Source organism: Botrytis deweyae (genome assembly GCF_014898535.1).
Source record: "Botrytis deweyae strain B1 chromosome Unknown BDEW_007, whole genome shotgun sequence".
Taxonomy (NCBI): domain Eukaryota; kingdom Fungi; phylum Ascomycota; class Leotiomycetes; order Helotiales; family Sclerotiniaceae; genus Botrytis; species Botrytis deweyae.
The window spans coordinates 1596341-1621385 of NW_024066214.1; the positions used below are offsets into that span (position 1 = coordinate 1596341).

Genomic DNA, 25045 nt, shown 5'->3' on the forward strand with positions numbered 1-25045 from the left:
TGACCATTTATTTTCTAAGGTCGGAAGTTCCGTTCACATGTCATCCTTGAAAAAAGAGGTCCCACATCGGTACACGCGGCCGCACGCTCCACCGCCTGCGCGTCACAGCTAAAGTGACACAGTAACCCTGGAAACTCGAGATAAAACCCCCCTCCCCTCTCTTCTTACTTGTACGTTCAAAAAGTTATGGCGGAATCATGCAAAGCTTCAGACGGTAGCGATATGTGGACATTTGGGCTGGATACCAAATGGACAATTCTAGTAGCCTTGATTCTTGGTGCGACACCTTTGATTGTTCTTTTAGGAGGCCCGAAGCTCGTAGGTTACGTCGGACGCACGGTGGGGTTCTACTTGAGGCAAAAGACAGCTGGGAGGAAAGCTCAAGTTTTGGAAAGGGTGGAGATTGATCAGAGAGAGTATCGGGAGAACAAGGAAAAGAGTCGGGATAGTGATGATTGGGAGAATATAGAATCTACGAGTGGAACGGGAGTGAAGGATGATAAGGAATGGGATGGCATTGTTGGATTCTTTCACCCCTTCTGGTATGAAGATGTTTTTTTGCTTGAATTCATACTGACTTGGCTAACATTAATTCAGTAATGCTGGAGGTGGTGGTGAACGTGTTTTATGGGCTGCAGTTTTAGCAACCCAAAAACGATGGCCAAATGCGAAATGTATTGTCTATACTGGAGATCATGATGTGGATAAGTCGCAGATCATTGCTAGAGTGAAGGTATAGAGTAGCTACTACGCTTACAGAATGCGCCGGCTGACTATAGCTAATAGGATCGTTTCAATATTCAACTCCATCCACCAACGATTACCTTCTTATACCTCACAACTAGACATTGGGTTTTAGCATCCACATGGCCCCATTTCACACTTCTAGGTCAATCAATTGGATCTCTTATACTTGCGTGGGATGCGTTCTCTCTGGTTGTCCCCGATATTTTTGTGGATACAATGGGCTATGCTTTTGCGCTTGGATTCTGCAAGATTTTGTTCCCCGAAGTACCGACTGGAGCATACGTTCATTATCCAACCATTTCGACAGATATGCTAGGCTCTTTAGATCCTACATCTGCCACTGGGAAGCAAGGGGTGAACGCTGGAAAGGGAACAGGATTAAGAGGAGAGGCAAAGAAGCTCTATTGGAAGTTATTTGCGAAATTTTATACCTGGTTCGGAGCATCAATTGATGTAGTTCTCACAAATTCTAATTGGACACTCGATCATATAACATCGCTATGGGGAGAATGGCGACGCGAATTAAAGAAGTCCATCGCAACAGCAGTCTTCCCTCCTGTGGCCGTCGAAGAGCTCGAGGAGAAGATCTCTGTTACCCCCGAATCCGAAGCAATACGTCAACCAGCTCTTCTTTACATTGCGCAATTCCGCCCTGAGAAAAATCATACACTAATTTTAACCGCCTTCGCCGCTTTCAAAGCTACTAAATCCCTTGCAGCTAAAGGCGCAAAACTTATCCTTATCGGGAGTGTTCGCGATGACTCTGATTCAAAGCGCGTATATCAATTGCGCCTGTTGGCAAACGAACTACAAGTCAAAGACGATGTTGAATTCCATTTGGATGCGCCTTGGCCGGATATTCTGAAATGGTTAGGTAAAGCCAGTGTTGGAGTCAACGGGATGTGGAATGAGCATTTTGGGATCGGAGTTGTGGAGTACCAGGCGGCAGGATTGATTAGTGTTGTTCATGACAGTGGTGGCCCAAAGAGAGATATTGTTACAAAAATTGATGGTTTGCCTACAGGTATATTTTTGCTTCTTTCTTCTTACCCCTTTCCATCTCGCTTGTTTGGAGCAAAACTAATCCCTGAATGTAGGCTTTCATGCATCAACAGCAGAACAATTTGCTGAAGGTTTCGAGGGCGCACTAGCACTACCCCAAGAAGATAAGATAGCGATGAGATTGAGAGCGAGGAAATCGGCTCAAAGATTTACAGAAGCGGAGTTTGCGAAAAAGTGGATTGTAGGTATGGAAGAGTTGGTGACATTAAGGAGGAAATGGGAAGGGATTAGGAGAACTCAATAGAAAGTCTGAATTGAATATAATTCATATGGTTCAATGTTATGGCTTTTTGGTGGTCGAGAATTGATAGAATACATATGCAAATAAATATATAGCAAATACCAAAATATATAAGAAACTGTTCACGTTATACTTCAGACGATACTGCAACATCTAGACTTCAGATGGAGGAGAATGATGACATCAGATGAACAACTCTCTCGTCTAAGATAAATGAATGATTGTATGTGTTGTTTCTATGATTTCGCTGATGTGGTAGATGCGAACCCGCCTGTCTTTCTATGCATATCTAGAAGTTGATCTGAGTGATACCACCTCTAACTATATCCATATTCTTTCCATACACCTTATCCAAATTCTATCGGCAATCCTGTAAAGAAAACAAATTCTAATGATCTTCGTTCTAGATCATGAGTTTCATCATTTGAAGCTCAACCAAGGTGAGCAGTCGTGGAAGAGGGGGTTTGTGCAATTTAACCGCGCGGAGCGCACCTTCCTCCATCCGCCTCCACCAACTCAACTTCTTCAAGACACTCATACACCAACTCCCCCACTCGCCTTCTGTCTCGGCTCTCCAATAGCCTCCAACCATCCTTCTCCAGCCAACCCTTCTCCCTCAATCGAGAGATCACCCCAAACTCTCACACCTTGTACAGCACTCTCTCTTCCACTTGCTTTCCCAATTTTGTGTCCTCTTTCCTCCAAATATTCCTGCAATTCTTCATCAAATCCCGGTTCTACGGTCGTTTTTTCGGGTAGTAATTGATCATGCATTCTAGGTTGCTTTAGTGCTTCTTCGAGAGACATGCCGTGATCGATTATGTTGATGATGGCTTGAATTGTTGACGTGGGGATTCGTGATCCACCGGCGGCGCCGATGGAAAGGAAGTGGGAGCCATTAGGGTGGGAGATGTGAATGGGGGAGATGGAACTCATAGGGCGGGCACTAATGTTGATGGTTAATGAATAGTATATTCGTACGCAAAGAAGGCTCGGACTTACTCAGGACGAACATAGTTCATAGGTGAAGGAACGAAACCAAAGTAATTGGGAACGCCAGGGATGGAGAAATCGTCCATCTCGTTATTAAGAATAACTCCTGTTAAATTGTAAGCAAAATTATTGATTCAATATGCTTTGAAACGTGGGTGAAGAGAGACAGATTAGCTCTGCAAGTCATGAACCCAAAACAAGAAAACAAGTGTTCAGGATAACATACCAGTCTCGGGAACCATAACGGCAGAACCGAAAAGTAAATTGACGGTTGATGTTGAGGTTATTGAAAGACCTGAAGCGTCGGTAGCAACCATATGCGATGTCCCATGATTTCCCATGATATCCCACCTTTCTGGATTGTACCTTCCAACGTCTTGTGTCTTATCGTCTAGGATCTTTCGTCTATTAGAATCTGCAGTCTCAGCTGAAATGATTTCTTCTTCGAATCTAACCATCTCGTCAAAAAATGACGGGTCTCCTAGCTCGGAATGAGCGGCATATGAAAAACGCATGGCTTCATCGAGTCGATGGGTATTCAGAAATAAATCGGATTCTTTATACATGTCATATCCTTCAATGGTCTTAAGAATGCTCAGGGCTATGGAACCGCCGGAGGGAGTGCCGGTTGAATGGATAGTGTAGCCACGATAAGTGATGTTGATGGGATTGCGAATCTTGATTTCGTAATCTTTGAGATCGGCCAAAGTCATGGTTCCATTTGTGGCCTTTATGGCTGCAATGGTTGCATCTGCAATTTCCCCTTCGTAAAATGCCGAAGCTCCTTTGTTAGCAATCGTTTCTAGCGTGTTGGCATATCGCTCTCTTTTCATTGTATCACCCAATTCAAGGAGTGTACCGTTCGGAGCGAAGTCCATAGCCCAGTTTGGATCCTCTTCAAGAAAATTCCAGTCGACTTGATTCTTAATTGCTTGCATGTAGTAAACTGTATCTTCCGTCACTAGTCCAGATTAGTGACGTACATAAAGAATTGTGAAAGCTACATACCAGGAAAACCATTTCTAGCGATATGTACAGCTGGATTGCAAACGATTTGCCAAGGTAGTTGCTGGAGAATATCAGTTAAGCATCATCATCTCAAACTGACGAAGTACATACTCCATATTTATTGTGAAGATATTCAAGTCCTCGAAGGTCACCTGGAACAGCAACTGCATCTCCACCGACCACGGCTCTACTGCGATCTTTTCTAAACATGTCTCGATATGCAGCGGCTGGAGCTGTCTCTCTATAGTCTGCCGGAGTGTAAGCTAGGTGAAACAAAGCGAGCCTCCCGTGCATCTTACCTATGGTTTCGTATTCCCCTTCTGAGCTACGTACTAGCATAAAGCCCCCTCCACCTATACCACTATGATACATTCCTTAAGAGAATTTGTAAGCCTAATACGGGGGGGAGGGCGATTCTTAAAAATGAGGAACGGCCTTACCGATGACACCAACGCATAGAGTGGTACCAACCATAGCATCTGCGGCATTTCCCTATACCACACACGTGATAAGTCTCAAATCAATTATCAATAGGGGAGTCACTTACACCTCTCTCTATAAGCTCCGCTCCAACCTCACTGCATATTTTGCTTTCACTCGCCACTGCTCCACGATTGCCAGTGTTTGTGACAGTGGAAGAGCTAACACCATGCAAGATCCAGAGTGTGAAGACCCAGCAAAGACGGCCTAAGCCAATTCCGCTCATGTTGAAAGACTGTAAATCTAGGTTGATTGTATCAGCATATGGTAGTTATATCTGCTTCATACCCAAATCATTTGCATACTTGTACTTCTCGAGATGATTTATTTCCTTGACCGTACCGGTATGGGACGAAACAAACAGTGATGAAGACCGCTAGTTACTTCGAATTGCCATAAACCCTTGAAAGTATGTGACAAGGGTGGGGCTCGGGCGATCTTTGGTCTGATATTGTTGACAACCCTCAAAAGTGATGACAGTAATTCACAAGCTTGAAATTTAAGCTCGGAGAATATGTTATCGAATAATAAAGGAATGAAGTTCGACATGATTGCGAAGTTTTGTCTTATCTCAGTCATTGCGGAGCTTATTTTGCTAGTGGCGGACAAGTCAGTCAAACTCAAAGCATTACCTGGTAGTTATCATTTCGCGAAACAATTAGGTATGGATCAGACTAAAGTAGAAGCCAGATAGCGTTTAACGCGTAAGATAGCGCTTGTGATTGATTTTCAGATTAATGATTGGTCAGGTCTTTCAATGCCCAATGTTAATCAGGTGATCACGTGTCGCCACCTTCTTTATTTTTTGATGGATTATCAAGAAGTAAGAATTAGTGAACTCCTGACACTTCAATCCTACCTCTTTCAACCCCATTTCACTTTCATGCAGATTTACTTATCACCGTCACCATCACCATCACCGTTGTGATATGCCACACTCACCCACTCACTCATCCATCCACTTGCTCACTCTCTCAACTCTGATATCAAGAAATTATAGATCAAGGCTTTGGGGAACCTTAGGCAAAGCCTAGAATATTATCAGGCTGAAGTTCTTCGACCAGATACCGTGTCACTTGCCAGCAGTCAGATCAAATCTCACCACATCATTTTTCTTTCTACTCGTCACAATCTTGGCATGAGTAGGGCGACGGTCCGATTACCTATTAAATGAATATATATCGTGCAGTAGATTCTGATATCCTCAACATCGAGTCGGACAGGAAGTTTTCAGTGGCTTCTAAGGCGCAATTCTCATGATCACTGACACCCACGGAAAACTCCAATGTCATATGAAGAGCACAAGACCATGTGGCTGCCGGATATTTACTGACATGCATAGATGATCAATAGCTTTGTCAAGATAAGGCTGAAGAGTGTATATTTGAAACAATGGAACAATGCGTTCCGTGAAATGCCACACTCTTGAGAACACAACATACATTCTGATTCAATGCAAGAGCATAACAAGCAGAATAACTTGACTTTCAGCCTGGAACGTCATGGCATCGCATACACAGATCCCGGCAAGTAAGTATCCGTCAGCATCATTTGTTAGACAGTGGCTTCATTGCTGATGCTTAGTCAATACAATCACAAGTCACTAGTCACGAGACTCAAAGTTTGGGCGTATAATTTATTTGTTCTTGACATAATACTCTGATTACTAGCAATATGACTTTGAGAAGCTGCACTGAAGGCGATTAAGCCTTACTTTGAATGATTTGTGCCACGCTCGCAGTGGAGTCCAATCAGGTTACTGAAATATTGAGTACAGAAGAAGAAACGATAGCCGGGTAGATCGTCAGAATCAGCCTGATCCAAACCTTCTCTTGCTCTCCGAATGCCTGATGGCATGAGATGTTATTGAAGAGACTCACCTTATGGAGTGTATCAGCTTTTTGTCCCTTGGTCGTCTTAGAACACAAACAAGGTTGCTATTTTTCTCCCATTAAAATGATGCCCCCATTCGTCCATCCTCGATTCTCTACGCCTACGCAATATCTTAGAAAACAGCATTGTGTTGGCTTTGTTCTGGTGATTGACTACGGTTTTTTCTTCATACTTGCTGTTGTATCTGCTTTGGCTGTTTAAATAATGGATGAACTAGTATCCAACCTTCAAAACTATCCAAGTGTTGGAAATGGGGCCAAGATGCTCTCATATAGCTCCTTGCATTGTCAATTGTTCCTTCACACATCTTGAATGAACTTTCAAAACACCCTTACATTCTGCAGTAAGCCAACACATGATGAAAAGTACACAAACTGGCTAACTTCATCGAACTTCCCTTCAGAATTGGTGCATGGAATAGTTTACAAATGGAAAACAGATTGTGGATGTATGTAAAGGCTACACCGTAAAGAAATTTCTTTTCTTGCCGTATGCATTTTCTTTGGCTTCCTGTACCATATGCTTGCATGGTCATCATGTACATGAAAAAAACCTCTGAATTGGTCAACCTCTGTGAAGTAGTATGAAATTGTCCCACTAAAGAACTTATGAGGAGCACCAGATAACCTGTGCAAGTCTTTCTAGAAATTCACAATGTGAAAAAACATGGAAATGTACCTTCGGATTAGCGCCAATCAAATTGCCAGAAAGAACGGACTTATGTTTGGGTGATCTATTCCAGAAAATAATTCACGGTCTGAAGTTGAATGTCTTGTTTTTGTCTAGCAAGCTGCTGTAATGTTAGCCTAGCGTTCTAAGTGTTTCTTTTTAAGACAGCAATCAGGTCCCTTCTCTAGACTCGACTCGGCTCAAAAGAACCTTTCTACAGATAATCCGACCTTTAAACACTTCTCAATCAACAATTACAATTCTTTCCTTCCCATCATTGAACTACCTTGAAAAAACAGTCGACTCTTGGGAAAAATTTACAACTATCTACCTATCTAAGAATGTCACGGTAGCTAGCCTTTTTATTCTTATACCAAGAAGCATTGTAAACACTGCATCTAAGATATACGAAGCAATCAGCAATATGTCTTACAATCACAATGGAGGAGGTGACTTCTCTTGGTACATCAACCAGCAAGTCTCCCTTCCTATCGCAATTTCGACTAGCAATGATGTAGCTGGTAAGTTCCCGAATCTGTCGATGTTTTCTTCGCTTGCTTTCTCTACATCGGGGTCCTTGGTTTCTAATTGTGTCTTATAGAAGGAGTAAAAGCCACTGCAAGCACTGACACGTCCTCCACGAATCCGACCCCCACTGAGTTTCAAGCAGAGTGGCCCTATGAGAACAGCCAGCATGTAGAAGGTTCATCTCAAGGCTGGTACTCGACTTCGGATTTACGCCAGAATACCGCGATCCTACCTCAAATGCCACGATCGCCTTGTCAATATAGCTCAAATGTAGACAACTTTGATACACAGGTCAATGGAGGACTTCCAAGCATGACAGGTCTTGAGATCTATTCTACTCCTGACGAGATTCGATACAATCCGAGCCTCCAGAACGATTTCGGAAGTGGTAATTCTTCTGTCTCGCAACAAGATACGCCATTAGGCGAATTCTCAGACGAATATAACATGGAATCCACCACTATTGGCTTCAGAACACCAGTCCCATCAAAATATCAGACAAATACCAATTCATCTGTTGGCAGTGATACTCCTGCAGGTTTACAATCTTCAATTCAGGTTGACAATCCTCCATTTGGTATTTCCACTCAGTTTGCTAGCAGCACCCAAAATGGTGAAGCTCCACAACAAGAGTCAACGTCTCAAGGTGAACAATATCAAGCTGTATTTTTCAATGAAACAATGGCAGCTCAACTTAACCGTCCACTAAGCGCGCCACCTGCAGGCCACTGGGTATTGGAACAGGGATTGGAACAGGGATTGGAACAGGGATTGGAACAGGGATTGGAACAGGGATTGGAACAGGGATTGGAAGAGGGACTTTCATACACTCCCACTGGTCTCGACATACCGTTACCTTTGAACCATTTGCCTAGAGCGTCGCCGAAAATCGTTCCTCTGGCATATTATGGTCACTGGGAATACGATGGCTCATCAACAGGCCCGGCGATTGACAGCGATGTCCCGATCTTACAACCATCCAATGACATCCGAAACGATCCTTCCGGTACATTGGGTCAAGATGCTGGAGCTATCCAAGGAACGCAACCCCAACAGCAACCGTGGCAGAATAATGACTTAGGTCAAGATGCTTCTGTAAATATACCAGCGTCATTTCAACAAAGTAATGTATCGAGCACGCGTTCACCGATACAATCAGATAGACGTAGACACAGCGATCCAGCATCTGTCCCAGCTCGTGGAGCCAGAGATTCACAACAAGGAGTACGGGTTCCAAGCCAACTTTCGGAGCAAGCTGCACAGTATCAAGCTCCTTCTATCAATACACCACGAGCACTTCAACAGAGCGGTGCAATCGAGGACGCACTAGGAGCTGTAGGTAGCCGCAGGCTCAGCGACACTTCTCCCGTTCCAGCCCAAGAGCTCCATGATACCAATCCATCGCCTACTGGTTTCCGTACCGAGCCTTGGCGAATGAACAAGGAACAAGCTGCGAGTCAGTCTGGTTGTGTTGCACAGCAGCCAAGTGAGCGCCCTTTAGCTGTCCATGAATTTAACAGCAGTTATCCCGTTGGGCCTCACATGACGTTCGTATATCCCGAGAGTTCAAACCAAAATACCTTTCAGCAGCCAGCCAAGCAACGTGAATCGGCATCCTTTACGAGCGGTAGTGCCAGATTGAGAGAAATTGCGAGACCTCCAATGCAACTTCTTGCATCTGCTCCGCCAGCTGTGACACCACAACAGCAGCCCACACAGAGAGATAGACAGCCAAGACAGTCCGATAGACAATCTGCGCAATTGGGTACTCCTTCTACACAGCAGAGCCAACGTGTACCTCGGCGGAGATCAAATCGATTCCATATTGGTCCACAGGCAGACTCCCCACAGGCTCAGGGGACCGGTTCACAGCCAAGAATCCCACAAAACCGGTTTGATCGTAAGCTTCCAAGTCGATTGAACCCCAAAGCTGCTGCTTTTGCCAACGTCGAACCAGCAGAAGACTTCATGAAGACGCTCTCCAAGATGCATTTTCTAGATAAAGTGGCATGCATTGATCGATTGATGCGTGAAGACCTCTTCAAAAGTTACATGAATCCACATCTCTTCCGAGAGTACAGCACAGGTCATGAGGACGGTTTGAAGTTTGACCTGGAAAGGCGTATCAAGGGTGCATACCATGGTATGATCGAAAATACAGGGATAAAACATGAACGTCAAAATCTCAAATGGAAGACCACGTTTGATGACAAGCAGATCGAGAACGAGCGTCGCAGGAGGGAACTTGCTGCTCGTACAGCTGCCGGTGGTATGGCGACTGATATTTCTGATGATATTGGAATGACACCCGCCGGCAGCAAGCGCAGGCATCAAACACTAGCATCGGCTCCGGATTCTCACTATGAGATTGACGACGACGATGTGATTGAGTCCGACGATGGCTCCGATAACTATTCAATGGTCCATCCTCGCAACTCGCCAAAGAAGCCTCGAATTTCCGAGCCAACATCTTCAGGACCAAAGCCTTCAGATATCACGGATAAGTTCTGTTCGCATGCTGTCGAGAATATTCCTTTCCTTCCTGATCCCATCCACAGTCAATTGCGCGTTCTCAGCACTGAGCAACTCATCATCCCAGCCCAAGAGTATATCGCTCAGAATGGTGAGATCGCCGACACGAATGTTGAGCACTGGCGTGCTTGTGCAGGACAGGCTGCTGGCACCGAAATGGAGCAAGAAATGGCCTGCACACATTGCGTTGACCACATGCAAGGTGGTTCTGTACCCTTTGCAAGCTGTGTAGTCATTGGCGCAAGCATTCCGGCTGGAAAGCATTTCAAAGGTGCTTGCATGAATTGTGTCTATCTTGGTAAGGATCAAGATTGCAGTCTTCGAGAGGTCGAGAGTGAGGAAAATGAAGCTCAATAAATTTGAGGTCAATAGGCTGGGAAGCTGGAAAGCCGGGGGGACCTTCTATTTGAGGTCTATGAAGTCGAAATGAGGTCGGCTTGAGTTCTATGGAAATGGGTAAATTCTTTGTTCAAAAAGGTTGTTTCAAGCTTTTTGAGGTGTGGGATTTTGCAGTATTCACTCTCATTATCGGAATCGGTTGATTGTATTCGGGGCGAAGACCTCGGATCTCGGGACTATAGCACCCAAGAGAAAAGGATGTCCCGTGAGGAGTATTCCATGGGAGCTGAGCTGAGCACGAGGACTAAACGTTACTCTTGCTGTATCTGAAAATTGGTAGGCGTTTTGATTTCGATCTGTATCAAGTTACCACCGCAGTCTAGTTTAAGGCGGTGTGTTAAAAAAAAAGACAATATGAGACTACCTATTGCACTGTCCTAGCTTTCTGCTAAGTAACATCTCGGGAGGATATTTACGTACTGATTTAGTTTCTAAATATCAATGAAAAGTTTCTGTCCAGGCAAACATGCAAGTGAATCATATCCGACCATAACTGTGCGCATGCATTCCTTAGCCACCTTTCCGTTTGACCTTGAAATTTTTGCAGTTTTATTATCAAAATAACATCGAAGGCCAGAATAGTCCACTTCTGAGGCGGTTGAATGACACCAGAACACCTTTCTGCATTTTCACCCTTGACATGCCTTCTGCATTGGGATCGCAATCATATTGCCGGAACCGATGCAGGACCCTCTGCTGTGAACCTAGAAACCCTCTTCAATTGACTTGGTAAAATTGATTCTTCGGCATTGTTGCCGCTTTCCTTTCTCCTTCATCATCCCTCCTTCATGATACTGTCCTGGCTAGGAATTTTTTCGCCTTATCCGAAGCCTTCGTAATGCATTTCCGCTTGCATCGATGGGGGAAAACACACAAGCAGAGAAAGTCAACGATGAGCAGTATTCGCCACACCCAATACCGAGTAACTCCATTTCGCACAAAACAGAACTTCAGTACAAGAAGGGTAGCTATTGCTTTCCATTCATTTCTCTGGGGTTTGGCGCTCACTCGTAGAGGATTGCATTCGACGACTGTGAATACCCAAGAGCTTTCCGTTCGAATCGCCTTTCCACAATGCAAAATAATCCTGACTTTCCTACCCAGAAAGAGAATCCAGGGTTTATACCGGTATCCTCACATGCGGTGCGCGAATCTCCCATCCTGACTCCCCCCATTCCATTCACATCACATTCTTTTCACCGCACTCATACACCTAAAACTTCCCAATTCAGCCCCCAAGCAAACGCTTTAAGTCTCTAGAACTCATTTCACCTACTCAACACATGAAAACAACAAAATCAATCCGAATACCAACGTTCACAAATCATTTCCCTTACCCTAGCTGCACCGGCTAACAAACGGCTAGTCATAATCCATACAGCACAGTTCATTCGTCCTTCAACCCATAAAAGAACAATCACTTCGCAGCCCAAGCTAAAACTTAAAGCCTCTCTTCAATATTATACAGATTTCAAAAGTCTTTACCCAAAAACAAACATCGTAGTCAAAATAAACTCATCACCCATACACCGGTTCCCACACCTCACCGGCAAAAAATTAGCCGGAGCCCCTTGCAATAATCGGCTAATTTTCATTTCCCCATGGCAATCCACAACTCCATACCGGCTAATCCCCCACAACCCCCATCAAAAACGTCATCTCCTATCCGGTACGCGTAGATTTTTTGATTGATCAGAAATGCCGGAGCGGATGGTATTTTGGAGGGGAGTTTGGAATTCCCACGCACGCAATTTGGAGGGGTTATGATGTTTTTTTATTCAACGGGGAAATTGGGGATTCGGATCACCATTTTTTACGGCTATGGTTAGATGCGGTGGATTAAAGCTGTCACTGTAATGGCGTGCTCAAATGCATGTAAGACAAATATGAATTATGATCCCACAATGATGTGTATGTACAAATTAGGTAGGTAAGTTGTTGTATGTTTATTTAGATTTATTTTGTTTTGCTGAGCTAACTGTCTAGTGAGCCGAGTTACACACCATGCCGTAGCAGTAGTTGTGAATCTAAGCTGTAAATCTACCAGTAGACTTGAGAGATGAGAACAGGAGGAATTTCACTATCCGGAACTCCAGTTATGCTTTCATTCAATCATCCATCATCAACCACATCCCATCGTACCATCTTCTTCCACCAACACATTCAAATATTTATCAATCCCAAGCTGTGATATATGTGAAAATTACCTCCCAGAAACAACCATGGCGCGAATTCAATCAAGCGCAAACTGGCGCAAACGCAAAACGCAAGACCAAACAAGAAACGTGTGAGCAGAAATGAACAAAAAATCATCTTCAGAAGACAATTCAAGCTTCTGTGCCCACACCATCTTTGCGTTCAGCGCCTTTCCTGTCACCGGCATCCTTGTTGTACTTTTTCCATAATGCGGCAATATCTTCCTTGCTCTCATTCTTCTCCGTGATCAAATTCTTCAACCATTTGTTCTCAGTTTCTAATTGATTGATGCGTCCTTCCAAAGCTGCAACTTTGTCGCTCATAGCTTTCGCTGATTGTTCAAGAGCTTGCTCGCGTTGCTTCTTCTTGACTCGGAAGCGAGCTGAAGCGGCCGTATTTCTTCGACGTTTGTCTTCTTCCGCAGCCATACGTGATGCATCCTCAAAGTCGGGGGATCGTCCATCAGATAAAGACTCAGCTTTGCGCTTTTCTCCAACTTGAGGGGAGACAAGGGCAGATGTAGGAGAGCCAGCGGATGAGGGAGGAGGATTGTAGATTTGATGGTTGGTTTGAATTGGATGAATTACCGAAGGCATGCCATCATGATTACCGAAATTGGTAGGGTGGTTGTTGGTGAAGGTGTTGAAGTCTGAGAAATTGAAATCACCTGAATGGAGCATCATGATGTTAGCTTTGCCTGCTTTTTTGAAGGAGATGCTTGAGAAGGGAAATAAATGTGGAATTATATTATAGATCTGCAGGTAGACTGCAACAAGCGACGGCAAACGGGTAAGAGACGAGGATTAGACCGGAGATACACTAATGACTTTTGGGAAGACAAAAGAGTGGAGCAATCATCGAATACCCTAGTCATTGTTATATGACTACACGTGATATGTCGCCATTGCTCGGTAATTGTGCGCGCTTACCAAGCAGCACAATTGAAGGCTTACAAAGCATGTAAGAAGGAAGGAGGGAGGGAAGGGTTCGAGGAACGTTGCAGAAAAGTAATGCAAGAGGATAAGAACTATACCCGTCCTATGCAATCTAGGTGCACGTGGATATGTGCAGGTAAAGGTATTGGCCAAAAGCTGACCAGTGAAACTTCTCGAATAGAGAATTGATCATAGCAGCCCATGTGAAAGGGTCCTATCCCGATATTTTGACATGATATACACACTTGTGCTTAAAAAGTGTGTCTAGTATCCGTCCACAAGATAGAGGGCAAACATGTTCTCCCAAAGATACCGTGTAAAGGAGACACAAGGAGAAAGGAAACAGTCGATATGATAGAAGTACAGAAATTTGACAGCAAAACAGTGGAGAAATGGGGGTATCTCTAACCTGGAAGACTGAAATCTATGTCCTTTAAATCCAAATCAACACTATCCGCAGTCGATTGTGCTCCAACTCCATCAAAGTTTGGTGCCTGCAAGACCGAGTCGATGTCGTAAAATTCGGTGTTCGTGAACATAGCCAATTCATCGTCTACATTGTATGTATCCTGATTGGAATTGTGTAGATCTTGTGGTGTTGGGATTGCGTTGAGATTCGCTATGTATTCCGACACATTCGGACCCCGCCGACCATTGTATGCCATCTTGAAGTATGTATTCGAGAATATGGAGTGACTTTCGTAGCCTTTTCGTCTCTATAATATGGATGTTGCAGATGAAATCATTCGATGGGTGTTTTTGGAAGGGTTGGAAGGTGGGAGGTGATGAAAAAGTTATTCGAATTCTTTTCTTTGTTCTCCGAATTGCGCCCGATTTTTTTTTGGCAAAAAAAGGGACTAGGTTGAATTGATTATCTCGTAGGTCCGCGGCTTCGAGGATTCGACGTGAATGATCGTGGACGTGATTCCCTTGGAAATAAAATGGATGATGAATCCCTTCGGTTAGTATGATCTGGGGAGAAGAATTGAGGATTGAAGGTTGGGGATTGAGTTGTCGAGTTGTTAAGTGGAAGAGACCAATTCCGGAGTGATTACGGATTGTGGATTGTGGATTGTGGGCTTTGGTGGGTTTTCGAGATGTTTGGACTCGAAAGTAGCCTGGTTCGAGGGATGCCCCACTCTAGATTGATCGATTGATGACAAATTTCAAAGAGTAAAGAGCAATAAAAGAGCTGCTGCTATTATTCAGCAAGATGATTCACAAAAAAAAGAGAGCATCGTAGATCTACGCGAGCTACGGTAATCACGGAAATGGGGGGTTATGAGATTATTCGCTTTCACATGCGCGGGTAGATCAATTGTCCTCTCCAGCTGTTATAAGAAATATTTTCCAGATTCAATTCAATACAAGTTGAACGTCTCGCAAAATTTGAGGGGGAGGGGCGGGGGTCGATGTATCCCTCTCCTCTTGTTGTATTGGTACTACATAAGGCGTGATTACATATTACTCTTCTACCCTACTCGTACTCCGTATCTATTCACCTCCTCTGGCTCTTTCTCTCCTCTTCACAGATTAGAGACAAAGTGCTTGATCTGTGATTGGGCACAGTAATTGATTCTCCTTTGATTGTCATTTCATTCACAAAACTTCACGAGATCAAGTTTTCTTTCATTCCATCTTTCCGCCATTGAGCAGCAAATTAGCAATAGCAGGCTTGAGATTATGACGAGTCCATTATAGGTTGATCGTTTCTTTGAATCCCTCGAGCCTCTCTTTATTGTTGGTCGAGCCTTTCTCGCCTCTTTGATGCCCTTCTCCTAACCCTCCCCACTCCCCCTGCCCCTACAATAGACCTACATGTGTTGACGCCTCAAAATATCCTCGGGGTTTGAAAGAATCGGAGCTTTTATGGATATCCCCAAGATATCCCCATCCAATTACATTATCTCTCGCATTCCTACGATACGAAGTACATCGGTGGTAAAGAATGTCATGCGGACTCCATTACACCGAGAGAATAAGAAGTTGCTGCTTTGATTAGTATTGTAAATTTTGGCCTCGGAAGTAGATTTTTTTTCGCCCACATGCATTCTATTCACTATTAAGCGGCGCTGCCATTTCAGACGCTCTCAAGCTCAGAGAGGTTACATCTTCATGTAAAGAGGTCCGAGAGGCCGTGGGCCCGTGGCTAAAGCTCCGGAGGTATCCGTATGGTGGGTCTAGAACAATCAATTTCTTGAAAATCTTGAGGTTGGTGATGATGAGATCTATTTTGGTCAAATTTCATGTTGGTAACTTTTATACATCTTGTCGTCCAAAGCCTAGGTGATTCATCAGGTTGTAAATGACATTGAAGTTCATTATTGCTAAAAATGTAAAATATAGAAAGTAGGCATTAATAACTTAGCTCGATGCTCCTGTCTCCTCGTCTTCACATAAGACCTTATTCCCATTGCGCAATAAAGATTTCCTCGATGAAAAATAATAATGGAAATAAAACCAACGCCATAAATGTCAGAATATGTATTCTACGGCCTTTGAAATACAACGAAATGCCGATAAATGCGAGAAAGAAGCTTGCAAACGTATTCATCTCCCTAATGGTCCAACGCAGATGGTGCACAATCCCAATGGCAAGACCACAATCTTGAATCACGAGTCTTCCATGTCATCACTGGTACCTTCAGCTTCTTCACTATCATCACTGTTATCGCCGACATCAATGTTGTCGCTGCTGTCGCTATCATCACTAATATCATCATCCTCGCCGTTGTCCTCACTGCTGTCGTCATCTAGCTTTGTCTCTGTCTTCAACGAGAGAAAACGATCCGTGGGCTCAGAAGCACCTCTAGCCCATGCCACTCCCAAGGCATCCAACTGTACAGTTAGCTCTTTGCGTACAGTCTCCCTGACGTTCTCTCGGGTCTCGTCATCCTTCGCGACTGCCCACATTATCATATTATTGACCTCTTCTCTGAGGTAACGGGATGTGGCAGAATGCGCCTCTTTCAATAACTCCTCAATATTGGTCGTCATTTTGTTCAGTTTTGCATTGAGCAAGCTTGATGACTCGCGATACATGACTTCATTGCTTCTCTTGATGTGTTCAAGGAGGTGCTCTTTCATCCGGCCAAGAGCTCCTGTTTCTAGAAAATTCATTTATCAGTGACTATGCAATGGTTCCAGAGATAGAATAATGCTTACTGGATTCCTGGCTACACTTTTCATACGCAGGGCGCATATGATGCTGAATCAGTGGCTCAATTAGTCGATGAATATCTTGTGCTTGACGTTGAGCCGAGCTCAAAGAACCGGATACTGCACTTTTCGTCTTCTTCTCCAGGTAGGGTATCTTAGCCAAGAAATCGATTGGTGATCTGGATGATGAGGCTTCGGACATGCTTTGGAGGAGGGGTCTTATGTCGACTGAAAACACTCTAATTGCTCGGACCAAGGCTCCAGCATACCTGTCGTGAACACTCTGCATTTGCGAATTGAATACCTTATCCCAAGGCTGGGCGAGTTGCCCCCAGAACGGCTCTAAGAACACACCGGTCCAATCATACATGGCGTTCTTCTTGTTATTAAATTTGCCAAATCTACGGCAAATAGCTTTCCAGGTCTGGTAAGAAGTGTCTGCGTTCATGAGTTTCTTACAAGCCTCCTCGGCCTTTTCTGTACTCGCTCGAATGCAGCTTCGTAAAGTCGGGAGGATATCGGTCGTGATGATCTCGCGGATACGCGATATTGCAATAGTCAAAGCATGACTAAAGGTCTGTACTAGATTAGATACCAAAACGAATATTGGAACAGGTCATACCTTGTGAGGAGTTTCCAACTTTTCCTCCAACATTGCATTAAGTTTGCGCGTTTGAGACACTGACAGGGAGTTTGGCGAATCGTTTTCGGCCCATGAATTTATACTCACCTTGAGAAGATTGAACTCATTTAAGAAGGAGTCGGCTATCTTTACGCGGACTGTCAAAGTAGATGCTGCTGCATACTCTTGTAGTTTGGGGATATTTGTATCTTTGATTGTTGTGAATCCGTTTGGCATTGGGTCTCGCTTGAAGCGCCCACAGAGTCTCTGGTAGCCCTTAGAGGATACACAAAAGATTTGGAGCTTTTCAGTGAGACCTCCTGTATGGCAACCTTGCATTAGCTTCAAACGATCACTGCGAGTATTGAAATTGGGATACGTACGTTGGTACACCAGATCTTTACTTTCCGCTTCGTCCACATTTCCAAGCTGCCTCTCGTCAATGGAATCATCGGACATATCCTGTTTTAACTCTCGCAGCCCATTCTCGAAGTCCATCCTGAGATGCTCTTGAGTGTACCTGCTACGAGCTTGCGTACAGGCAGCTTTAATATCGTTCCTAATCGACTTGAGTATGAGTCTCAACTCAGTGAGCCTCTTTCCAAGCATCTTCATGGCCTTGACATTATGCGCTTTCTTCTTCGTCAAGAGTCTTTTACTTGGTATCTCCATGTCTGTAGACTTCGAGTCACCCGATGGTTGGTGCCCATCTCCTGTCCTGTGTTCCTTGGCATGTTTGCGCTTGCGCTTGCGTGATGCAGAATTGTCAGCTTTTGTCGACTCGACATTACTCAAGAGCAACCTCAGTGCCCGTTTTATCTTCTTGAGTTTAGTAGATTTCTGAGCCAATTTTTGCTGGCCATCTTGTATCTCCTTCAAAATATCTGCTTCTCGGCCCAGAATATCCTTCAGGTTCTTCTCACGAAGCTGCAATGACTCTATAACCTCTTCATTGTTGATAATGTCGGTTTTCGTCATGATAAAGGTGACATATTTATCATCGTACTTACCGTCCATGAGTAGTTGTCTTCTGAACGATTTACCCATTAGATCCTTGGCGACCTGATCATCGATTGCACGAACAATATCAGCCACGATCCATACGTAAGTAAGTTTCTTGGCGTAAGTTTCAGCGACTTGCGTTCGACCTGTGTTAGAGTCTCCTAGGCCAGGCAGATCGACTAATACGAGCCCATGTCGAAGGATCTCAGCCTTTGTGTATATGCGAACACAACGCACCAAAGGCCAGAAGGATATCCCATTTGAGGATTTTTGTTTGTTATTTGAATCGATGTATTTGTTGATCTCTCGTGAAAAGGGCTTGGCTTTGCGCTCTGCGATCTCCAAATGGCAATCCAATATATTAGAGACGCCATCGATTTGGTCAAAAAGTTCCTGTGAAGTCATGCCCTTAAGTTTGGAAAGAGTGACGCTAGGCCAAACTGCAGATATCTTCGCAAAAGCGGTGCTTGCCTCGCTACCAGATTTAACAGAAACGTCTTCTCCTTTAGTGGCGTTCTTTAGATCATCCAATAAAATATCCATTTCTTCTTTCCATTCCATCTCGCTGATAAACTCAATTTCAGCGCGAAAGGCCTTTTCAGGATCATCAGAGTCGTTCCATGAAATTTCTGTGACCACCGACGTGCTGGCACGCATTGCATTTGCGGGAACTACCATTTCCTCATCGATGAGCGCATTGATTAGGGATGATTTGCCGCTACCGGTATATCCAAGAACCCCGACAAGCACACGAGGGCGTTTGATGCCACTGAGAATTTGCTCTGCAAGTATGCCACGTTAGTTAAATTCAATCACTCTAGTCAGACAAAAACATACTCGTTTGGTCTTGCCATGTTTTAAACTCAGGAAACATAGCTGTGTGTCCTGCCACGATACCTTCAGCTTTCCTCAAGAAGAGAATGCTGTCGTTGACGGCGTTTTCTTTCCTCAAAACCGTGATCGATTCATATTGGGCGGTAGCAAGATCTGTTCCGTCGCTCACCGCTGACGCAGACTCATCAATGATTTCTGTTTTGATTCCACTTTCTCTTGGTGAGACCGCAGCACCATCAGCTTCTGCTTCCCGTTTTTGACTTGTAATTGGTTGACTCATGGTCGTGTGAGATTGGCCCACTTTGAAGTTAGCAGATCCAGCTTAACGAAATTATATGAACTCTTTTGTAGAAGTTGAACACGAACTGTAAAAGAGAGATTCGATGAAGATTGAGGGTGGCAATTAAAGAATGAAAAGCTCGTGATGAACAATGATGCAAGATGATGATTTAATGATTTTTCACTTACTGTGAGAAAAAAGGATTATAGACTGTAGAAAACTAAGAGCGAAAGATAAGAACACGTGTGGAGGTCTGTTTGATGATTGTTAGGAAGGTTGAGCAGGAAGCTTTACCTTCGAAGGTGAGAATACTGCGTTTGAGACCAATCTTCAAATTAAACCTGCAGACCAAACCCTAAGAATCAGTACAGTTACGGTAAGGAACTTGCAAAGGTTGAATAAGGGTCGATAGCTTCGTGATATAAACTAAAGAAAGTAGAAATTTGTAGCTGGATGGTTGTCGTGATAGTTTCGTTGAGAGTAACAGGAGGAAGAGTGTGAGACTAGGCCAGTCGAAGGGTATACCGCTCGCTAGCGTGATTTTCAGAAGGGGGAAGGAGCTCCTCGTCCATTGTTGCGGGGTTAATCAAATTGCTGAAGTTATTTGCAGGAAGGCGTTTGATCTATAATTCGTACGAAGAGATTTCCGTTCAGGCGCTTGCTGTTTTCACTAGACAGAGACATTGAAGCTTGATTTCCACGACGAAACTTTTGACGGTGTATTCATACTTTGGTCTAGAATTTGTCATCTGTTATATTTGGATGGCCCGGAATGAGATGTGCACTTGTCCACCTATCTCGGGGCAAAAGTCTGATGTTACACTTCAAATACCGATTCAATGTTGTCTGATAAATTTCTTAGGGCGGAGGGCATTACATGATCCCTAGAAGGAGACAGACCTAACATCGAGAAATGAACTGGGAAGTGCTATATTCCGAGAATCTCTGGAGGGTGCAAAGTTTGTGCAGCTGGCTACTTTCAATAGACAGAACGTGATTTCTTTCCCGTACATTGCCGCCATCTCTAATTCATGGATGACGCCACCATCAATTTGGGGGTCCCCAAATTCTAGTTTTCACGAATGACTTCACACTCTAGAGCTACCAAATAAGGATAGACGGCCAAAGCACACTATCTAAAGCCGTTGCACTTAGAGGGAGAGTGTGATATAACAATCTAGGTGCCATCGCCATGTTAAAAGACCAAGGAAAAGTGTTGTTATCCAATGCTTTGCACATATCGGTACTCGGAACATTCTGTCCTTCACAATGCCTCTGGAACCCAGATAAGAAATGTTCCAAATACTGTCTACGGGCTCATCACATATGAAGATGGAAAGCCAGGCTAGTCAAAGAACTCGACACAAGTATTTGATCGTAGTAATGTATTGTTCTCACAGGACGTTTGAGACCACTTCCTCGAACGCCGTTAAAAAACCATCTTGGGTTCTCCTATAACTGTTCTAGAACTACCTAGCAGTCTTGAGACTAGTGGACTTTACGATATTTCAGCCCATGAATGCCGGCAGCTGTGAGGACATTTATTGCGGCTAACTCATGATTGCACATTCAATGTTAATCATAAGTGGAGATGTTGGCTTATTTTTGAAGCGGAAAAGCCATTGAATTGTATGCATTTTACTACTCCGTACGTTGAGGGTCGGTATGATTTACCACCAGGGTCCGGTGCTAGTTCCACTATATCAGCTGATCGCGATGATTTCGCGACACACAACGCGACAAACAACACCAAAACGCAACATCAAGAAAGAGATCTGCGAATTAACGAAACCGATAATGAAGGTATCATCTAATTCTGAGATTCATGTTGCTTGATTAGTATTCACTCTCTTCCATCGATCATGGCCGCAGTATCTATACCGACTACCTCTGCGCTTCCTCCCTCTCAGCTTGTTCCTTCAACGCACCCCTCCGTACACAAACTTCTATCCCGTCTTTCGCGACCTTCCCTACTCACCCTAGCCCTCGACTGGCTCGACGAACGTAATCAAATCAATACCGCGCCATATCTTCTCGAAGCCAACGATTCTGCCTCAGATTATGCGCAAGATCTCTACCCACCTCATGCTACCCTTGGCTCTCTCAGCGAACTCTATACTTCCTTTACAACGCAAAAAGGCAGTAAGCGCGATGTCCTCGATCGAATACTGGAGGGAGACTGGAGATATGGGATCACACTATATCAATTAGCCATGGCGGATATGCAATATCTTTATGATCATCCTACATCACAGAAATGGACTGCCCTGAAAATTGTGCCGTTGTCATCCTCGTCTCCCGACCATGAAGTTCCAAAGGAAGAAAAGAAAGATACAGCACTACCTCGATTCCATCCGTCGACATTCTTACAAAATTTACAAAAAGAGGTGCTACCAGATGTAAAAGCTCATTACAATCTCGATCGTCATGCTACTTTACCTCTACTGCTTCTGAGAATCTATATACTGGATTCACCATACAACACATCGCTTGCGCTTTCATCGGGATCTAACAAACCGAGCATGGCATTCGACTCTAGCAAGACGTTTTACATTGCTTTCCCAGATGCTTCGCCATATATTTATGTTTCATTGAGTTCCACAGCAGGGAGCGCCAATGGAGCAACCGACACAAAGAGCCTACGGAAATTGACACTGGATGGAATTCCAAAAGCGTTTAGCAGGCCAAGAGAAAGGTACAAGTTAGAGGGTACTGGATTTTCCACGAAGAATTTGGAGGCGCTGTGTGAGAGGAGGGGAGGAGGAAGGCATAACGCAGCAGGAGGTGCATGGGAAGTTTATGCAGGAGAAAATAAAAAGGACAATCCATTGAATCCGATATTACCAACATCTGAGGACTCACCGACTGGGGAACAAGTGGAGAGCGTTGACAATGAGAAAGCAATACCGAGAAATATGAAAAGACCCAGAGAAGACGATGCGCCAGAATTGGCAAAGAGACGAAAGAATGTAGCAAAAGCTCGTTTTGGGAACTCTGCAAAACCCAATGACGGAAAGGGCATTGAAAGACTGGATATTCGCGTCGAAGACCCTTTTCCTTCATTCTTTTCCATAACACCTGAACCAGAAAATGAATTAATCACGGAGCGACAACAAGGGAAGAACAAAGGGCGAAGAAGTACTATCGAAGCTGAGTTTGATAGATTGAATAGAGAGGACAGTGAGGGAAGAAATGAAGCAGAAAGGGGCGAAAGAGGGAGGGATTTGTGGAAGCCAGATATCAGAATAACATTCCAGGGAATTCATGTATTTGCGGGGATCCGAGAATTAGTTGAAGCAGGAATAGTGGACGGAGAGAAAATGCCAGGATGGATGACTGGCGAAGAGGGTGTTACTTTGGGAGTTGTGAGGAGGGGAAGGGTTAGGGGATTCAAGGGAACTGGCGTCTGAGTGATACTCGTAATGAGTATGTGTGATTATATTGGGAAGTTTCGGACTTTGGTGTTTGGGTGTTTGGGTTTGCCTTGATACCTGGAGTTGGAGGTTTCCCGTTCTCATTGAGGCAATGCAAGAACCAAGATGTTTTCGCACGATTCGTACAGCATTGACTGATTTAGATCATGAGAAGATCTACAATGTCGAATGCGGAACTAACTCAAAGGATGTTGTGACACCAACCCTATTTCTCTATTAGTATGTGAATATGTTTATTTGTTTGCTGTTGTAGTAAGACGTAGAAGCACCTTATATCATAGGTCTTATTCACAGAAGCCTAATCCAACTGTCAAATGATTTATAATTTGGATCTAGATTCTAGCCATCTAATATAATATGTACACAGGCATCTGTAAGCAAAATAGACAAACACTACTCACGCTCCCAAGTCGAACATCTTGCAGCTATTCTTCCATGCCGCCTCCCTCAATTCTTTCACATTCACCCCTTTGACTCCTGCAACGACCCACGCTACCCGACCAATCATACAAGGTTCATTTCTACCTTTAATCATTACCCCGTCTACCCATTTCTCCTTCTTCACACTCTTCCAACCCTTCCCGCCCTCGATAGATTTTTCGCCCTCGCTCATTCCTTCCCCTTCTTTCCCTTCCTCGAACCCCTTCAACCATTTCGAACTTGCATGACTAGGTCTGATCTCACACCAAGGTCCATCAGTCTCAATTTGAAGTCTCTCCATAGGTATTGCTTTCACCACTTCCAAGTTCTCTTCTGTTTTCAATGAACAACCATTCACCCCGATATCAAATCCCAAAGCGACCAGTTCCTCCATTTCCTCTTTTGTTCCAGTGAAACTATGAACCACTCCTCTCTTTGGCAACTCTTCTAATCTGGCCTTTAAGATTCGTACAAAATCTTCATGAGCAGCGCGCGAATGAAGAAAGAGTGGTAGATGTAGGCGAGTCGCTATATCGAGTTGCTTTTCAAAGTATTCTAACTGGACATCTTTTGGGCATAGAGTCAGACGATCGTAGTCAAGGCCGAACTCTCCAAATGCTACGCAGTGATTTGTATTTTTCGCTTCTAATGCCAACGACTCGAGTTCTTGAAGGTATTTATCCGGAGTATTTGGGGCTTTCGTGAATTGGAGACAGGAACAGGGGTGGACGCCAACGGTTGCGAAGAGTACCCCGGCTATGAGAATCGGCTGTTAGCTTTTGCTACTTCCCATTTTCCACTTCTAAATTTCTAAATTGAAGATGCTTACAATGTTCCTTAGATAGTTCAACAGCCTTTCTAGACTCTTCTAAATCGGATCCAGTAACGATAAGTTTCTGACACCCTGCAGTAAGAGCTCGTGAGATAACAGAGGGCAGATCGGCTGGATGACGTTGTGTATCATAGTAGATTCCAGAGTAGACGGGATCGGTAAGATTTATACCTATCTACTGTGAAAAGACTGATCAGCTATTGTGTCCGCGGTCGAATAGATGCTAAAGTCTTGAGCAGGAGAATGTACATCTACATAACGGGGCTTATCCCCTTGCCCAGCTTCGAGGACACCATTGGTAGCTGTAGACATATTGAGTCTGTGACTGTGAATACTCAGTGATGCTGCGGAGTTTAATCGCGGTTTTAGAAAAGAGTTCGTGAACCTGCAAAGTGGGCGAAGGTGATTCATGGAGTGAAATGAAGTACTGAATGTTGAGGAGGTGAAGAAGGCTGTGATGAAATTTGCGGGGTGACAGCCTTGCGCTAAGAAATACTAGCGGGGAACACCTCCCTCATTTTGTTGATGAACAAGCCATGGCTGACATGAATGCAATGTTGTAAGGCTGAGTTCATTCTCCATAAACTTGTGCATGCACGCTCCTATATTTCGTAACGCAGTGTCTAATTTGTGGCGTCATGTCGTGCCATTTTGCTCTCTGCATATGTATGGCTGTTGAAACCTCACTCCTTACGTCTATGGAAAAATTCACTACTATAACCTCCTTTTCCTTGGATTCTCACATTGAGTGATAGGGGCAGGCCAGAGAAGGTCTTCAC

The 25045-nt window shown here is 44.1% G+C and overlaps 7 protein-coding genes across 7 annotated transcripts; 3 read left to right on the forward strand and 4 right to left on the reverse strand.

The window, feature by feature from the left end:
- Positions 1–186: 186 nt before the first annotated feature.
- Positions 187–2053, forward strand: EAE98_004192 (uncharacterized protein; the record flags this gene model as incomplete). Its single annotated transcript, XM_038951812.1, has 4 exons — positions 187–542; positions 598–733; positions 787–1771; positions 1845–2053. 4 exons carry the CDS (start codon positions 187–189, stop codon positions 2051–2053), a joined length of 1686 nt encoding a protein of 561 aa, XP_038812285.1.
- Positions 2054–2584: 531 nt separating this feature from the next.
- On the reverse strand, positions 2585–4757 carry EAE98_004193 (uncharacterized protein; the record flags this gene model as incomplete). Its single annotated transcript, XM_038951813.1, has 8 exons — positions 2585–2996; positions 3053–3149; positions 3270–4004; positions 4052–4112; positions 4163–4299; positions 4351–4425; positions 4492–4543; positions 4599–4757. 8 exons carry the CDS (start codon positions 4755–4757, stop codon positions 2585–2587), a joined length of 1728 nt encoding a protein of 575 aa, XP_038812286.1.
- A 2760-nt stretch (positions 4758–7517) lies between these two features.
- Positions 7518–10510, forward strand: EAE98_004194 (uncharacterized protein; the record flags this gene model as incomplete). The annotated part of the gene is made up of 2 exons (XM_038951814.1): positions 7518–7614; positions 7695–10510. 2 exons carry the CDS (start codon positions 7518–7520, stop codon positions 10508–10510), a joined length of 2913 nt encoding a protein of 970 aa, XP_038812287.1.
- A 2140-nt stretch (positions 10511–12650) lies between these two features.
- Positions 12651–14851, reverse strand: EAE98_004195 (uncharacterized protein). Its single transcript, XM_038951815.1, has 2 exons — positions 14093–14851; positions 12651–13415 (listed from the first exon to the last, which is right to left on the reverse strand). The coding sequence occupies exons 1-2, from the start codon at positions 14346–14348 to the stop codon at positions 12880–12882; spliced, it is 792 nt and encodes a 263-aa protein (XP_038812288.1). The 5' UTR covers positions 14349–14851; the 3' UTR covers positions 12651–12879.
- Positions 14852–16296: 1445 nt separating this feature from the next.
- Positions 16297–19580, reverse strand: EAE98_004196 (uncharacterized protein; the record flags this gene model as incomplete). The annotated part of the gene is made up of 5 exons (XM_038951816.1): positions 16297–16790; positions 16849–17419; positions 17465–17784; positions 17848–19248; positions 19304–19580. 5 exons carry the CDS (start codon positions 19578–19580, stop codon positions 16297–16299), a joined length of 3063 nt encoding a protein of 1020 aa, XP_038812289.1.
- Positions 19581–21442: 1862 nt separating this feature from the next.
- EAE98_004197 (uncharacterized protein) lies at positions 21443–22990 on the forward strand (the record flags this gene model as incomplete). The annotated part of the gene is made up of 1 exon (XM_038951817.1): positions 21443–22990. One exon carries the CDS (start codon positions 21443–21445, stop codon positions 22988–22990), a length of 1548 nt encoding a protein of 515 aa, XP_038812290.1.
- A 421-nt stretch (positions 22991–23411) lies between these two features.
- On the reverse strand, positions 23412–24863 carry EAE98_004198 (uncharacterized protein; the record flags this gene model as incomplete). The annotated part of the gene is made up of 3 exons (XM_038951818.1): positions 24516–24863; positions 24264–24441; positions 23412–24190 (listed from the first exon to the last, which is right to left on the reverse strand). Exons 1-3 carry the CDS (start codon positions 24675–24677, stop codon positions 23412–23414), a joined length of 1119 nt encoding a protein of 372 aa, XP_038812291.1. The 5' UTR covers positions 24678–24863.
- Between the last annotated feature and the right edge of the window lie 182 nt (positions 24864–25045).

Bases quoted from the DNA above. Each gene is read 5' to 3' on its own strand.
- EAE98_004195 (XM_038951815.1), bottom strand. From the start codon at position 14,348: ATGGCATACAATGGTCGGCGGGGTCCGAATGTGTCGGAATACATAGCG. The intron at 13,416-14,092 runs GTTAGAGATACC...TGCTCCATTCAG, and splicing joins CATAGATTTCAGTCTTCCAG to GTGATTTCAATTTCTCAGAC.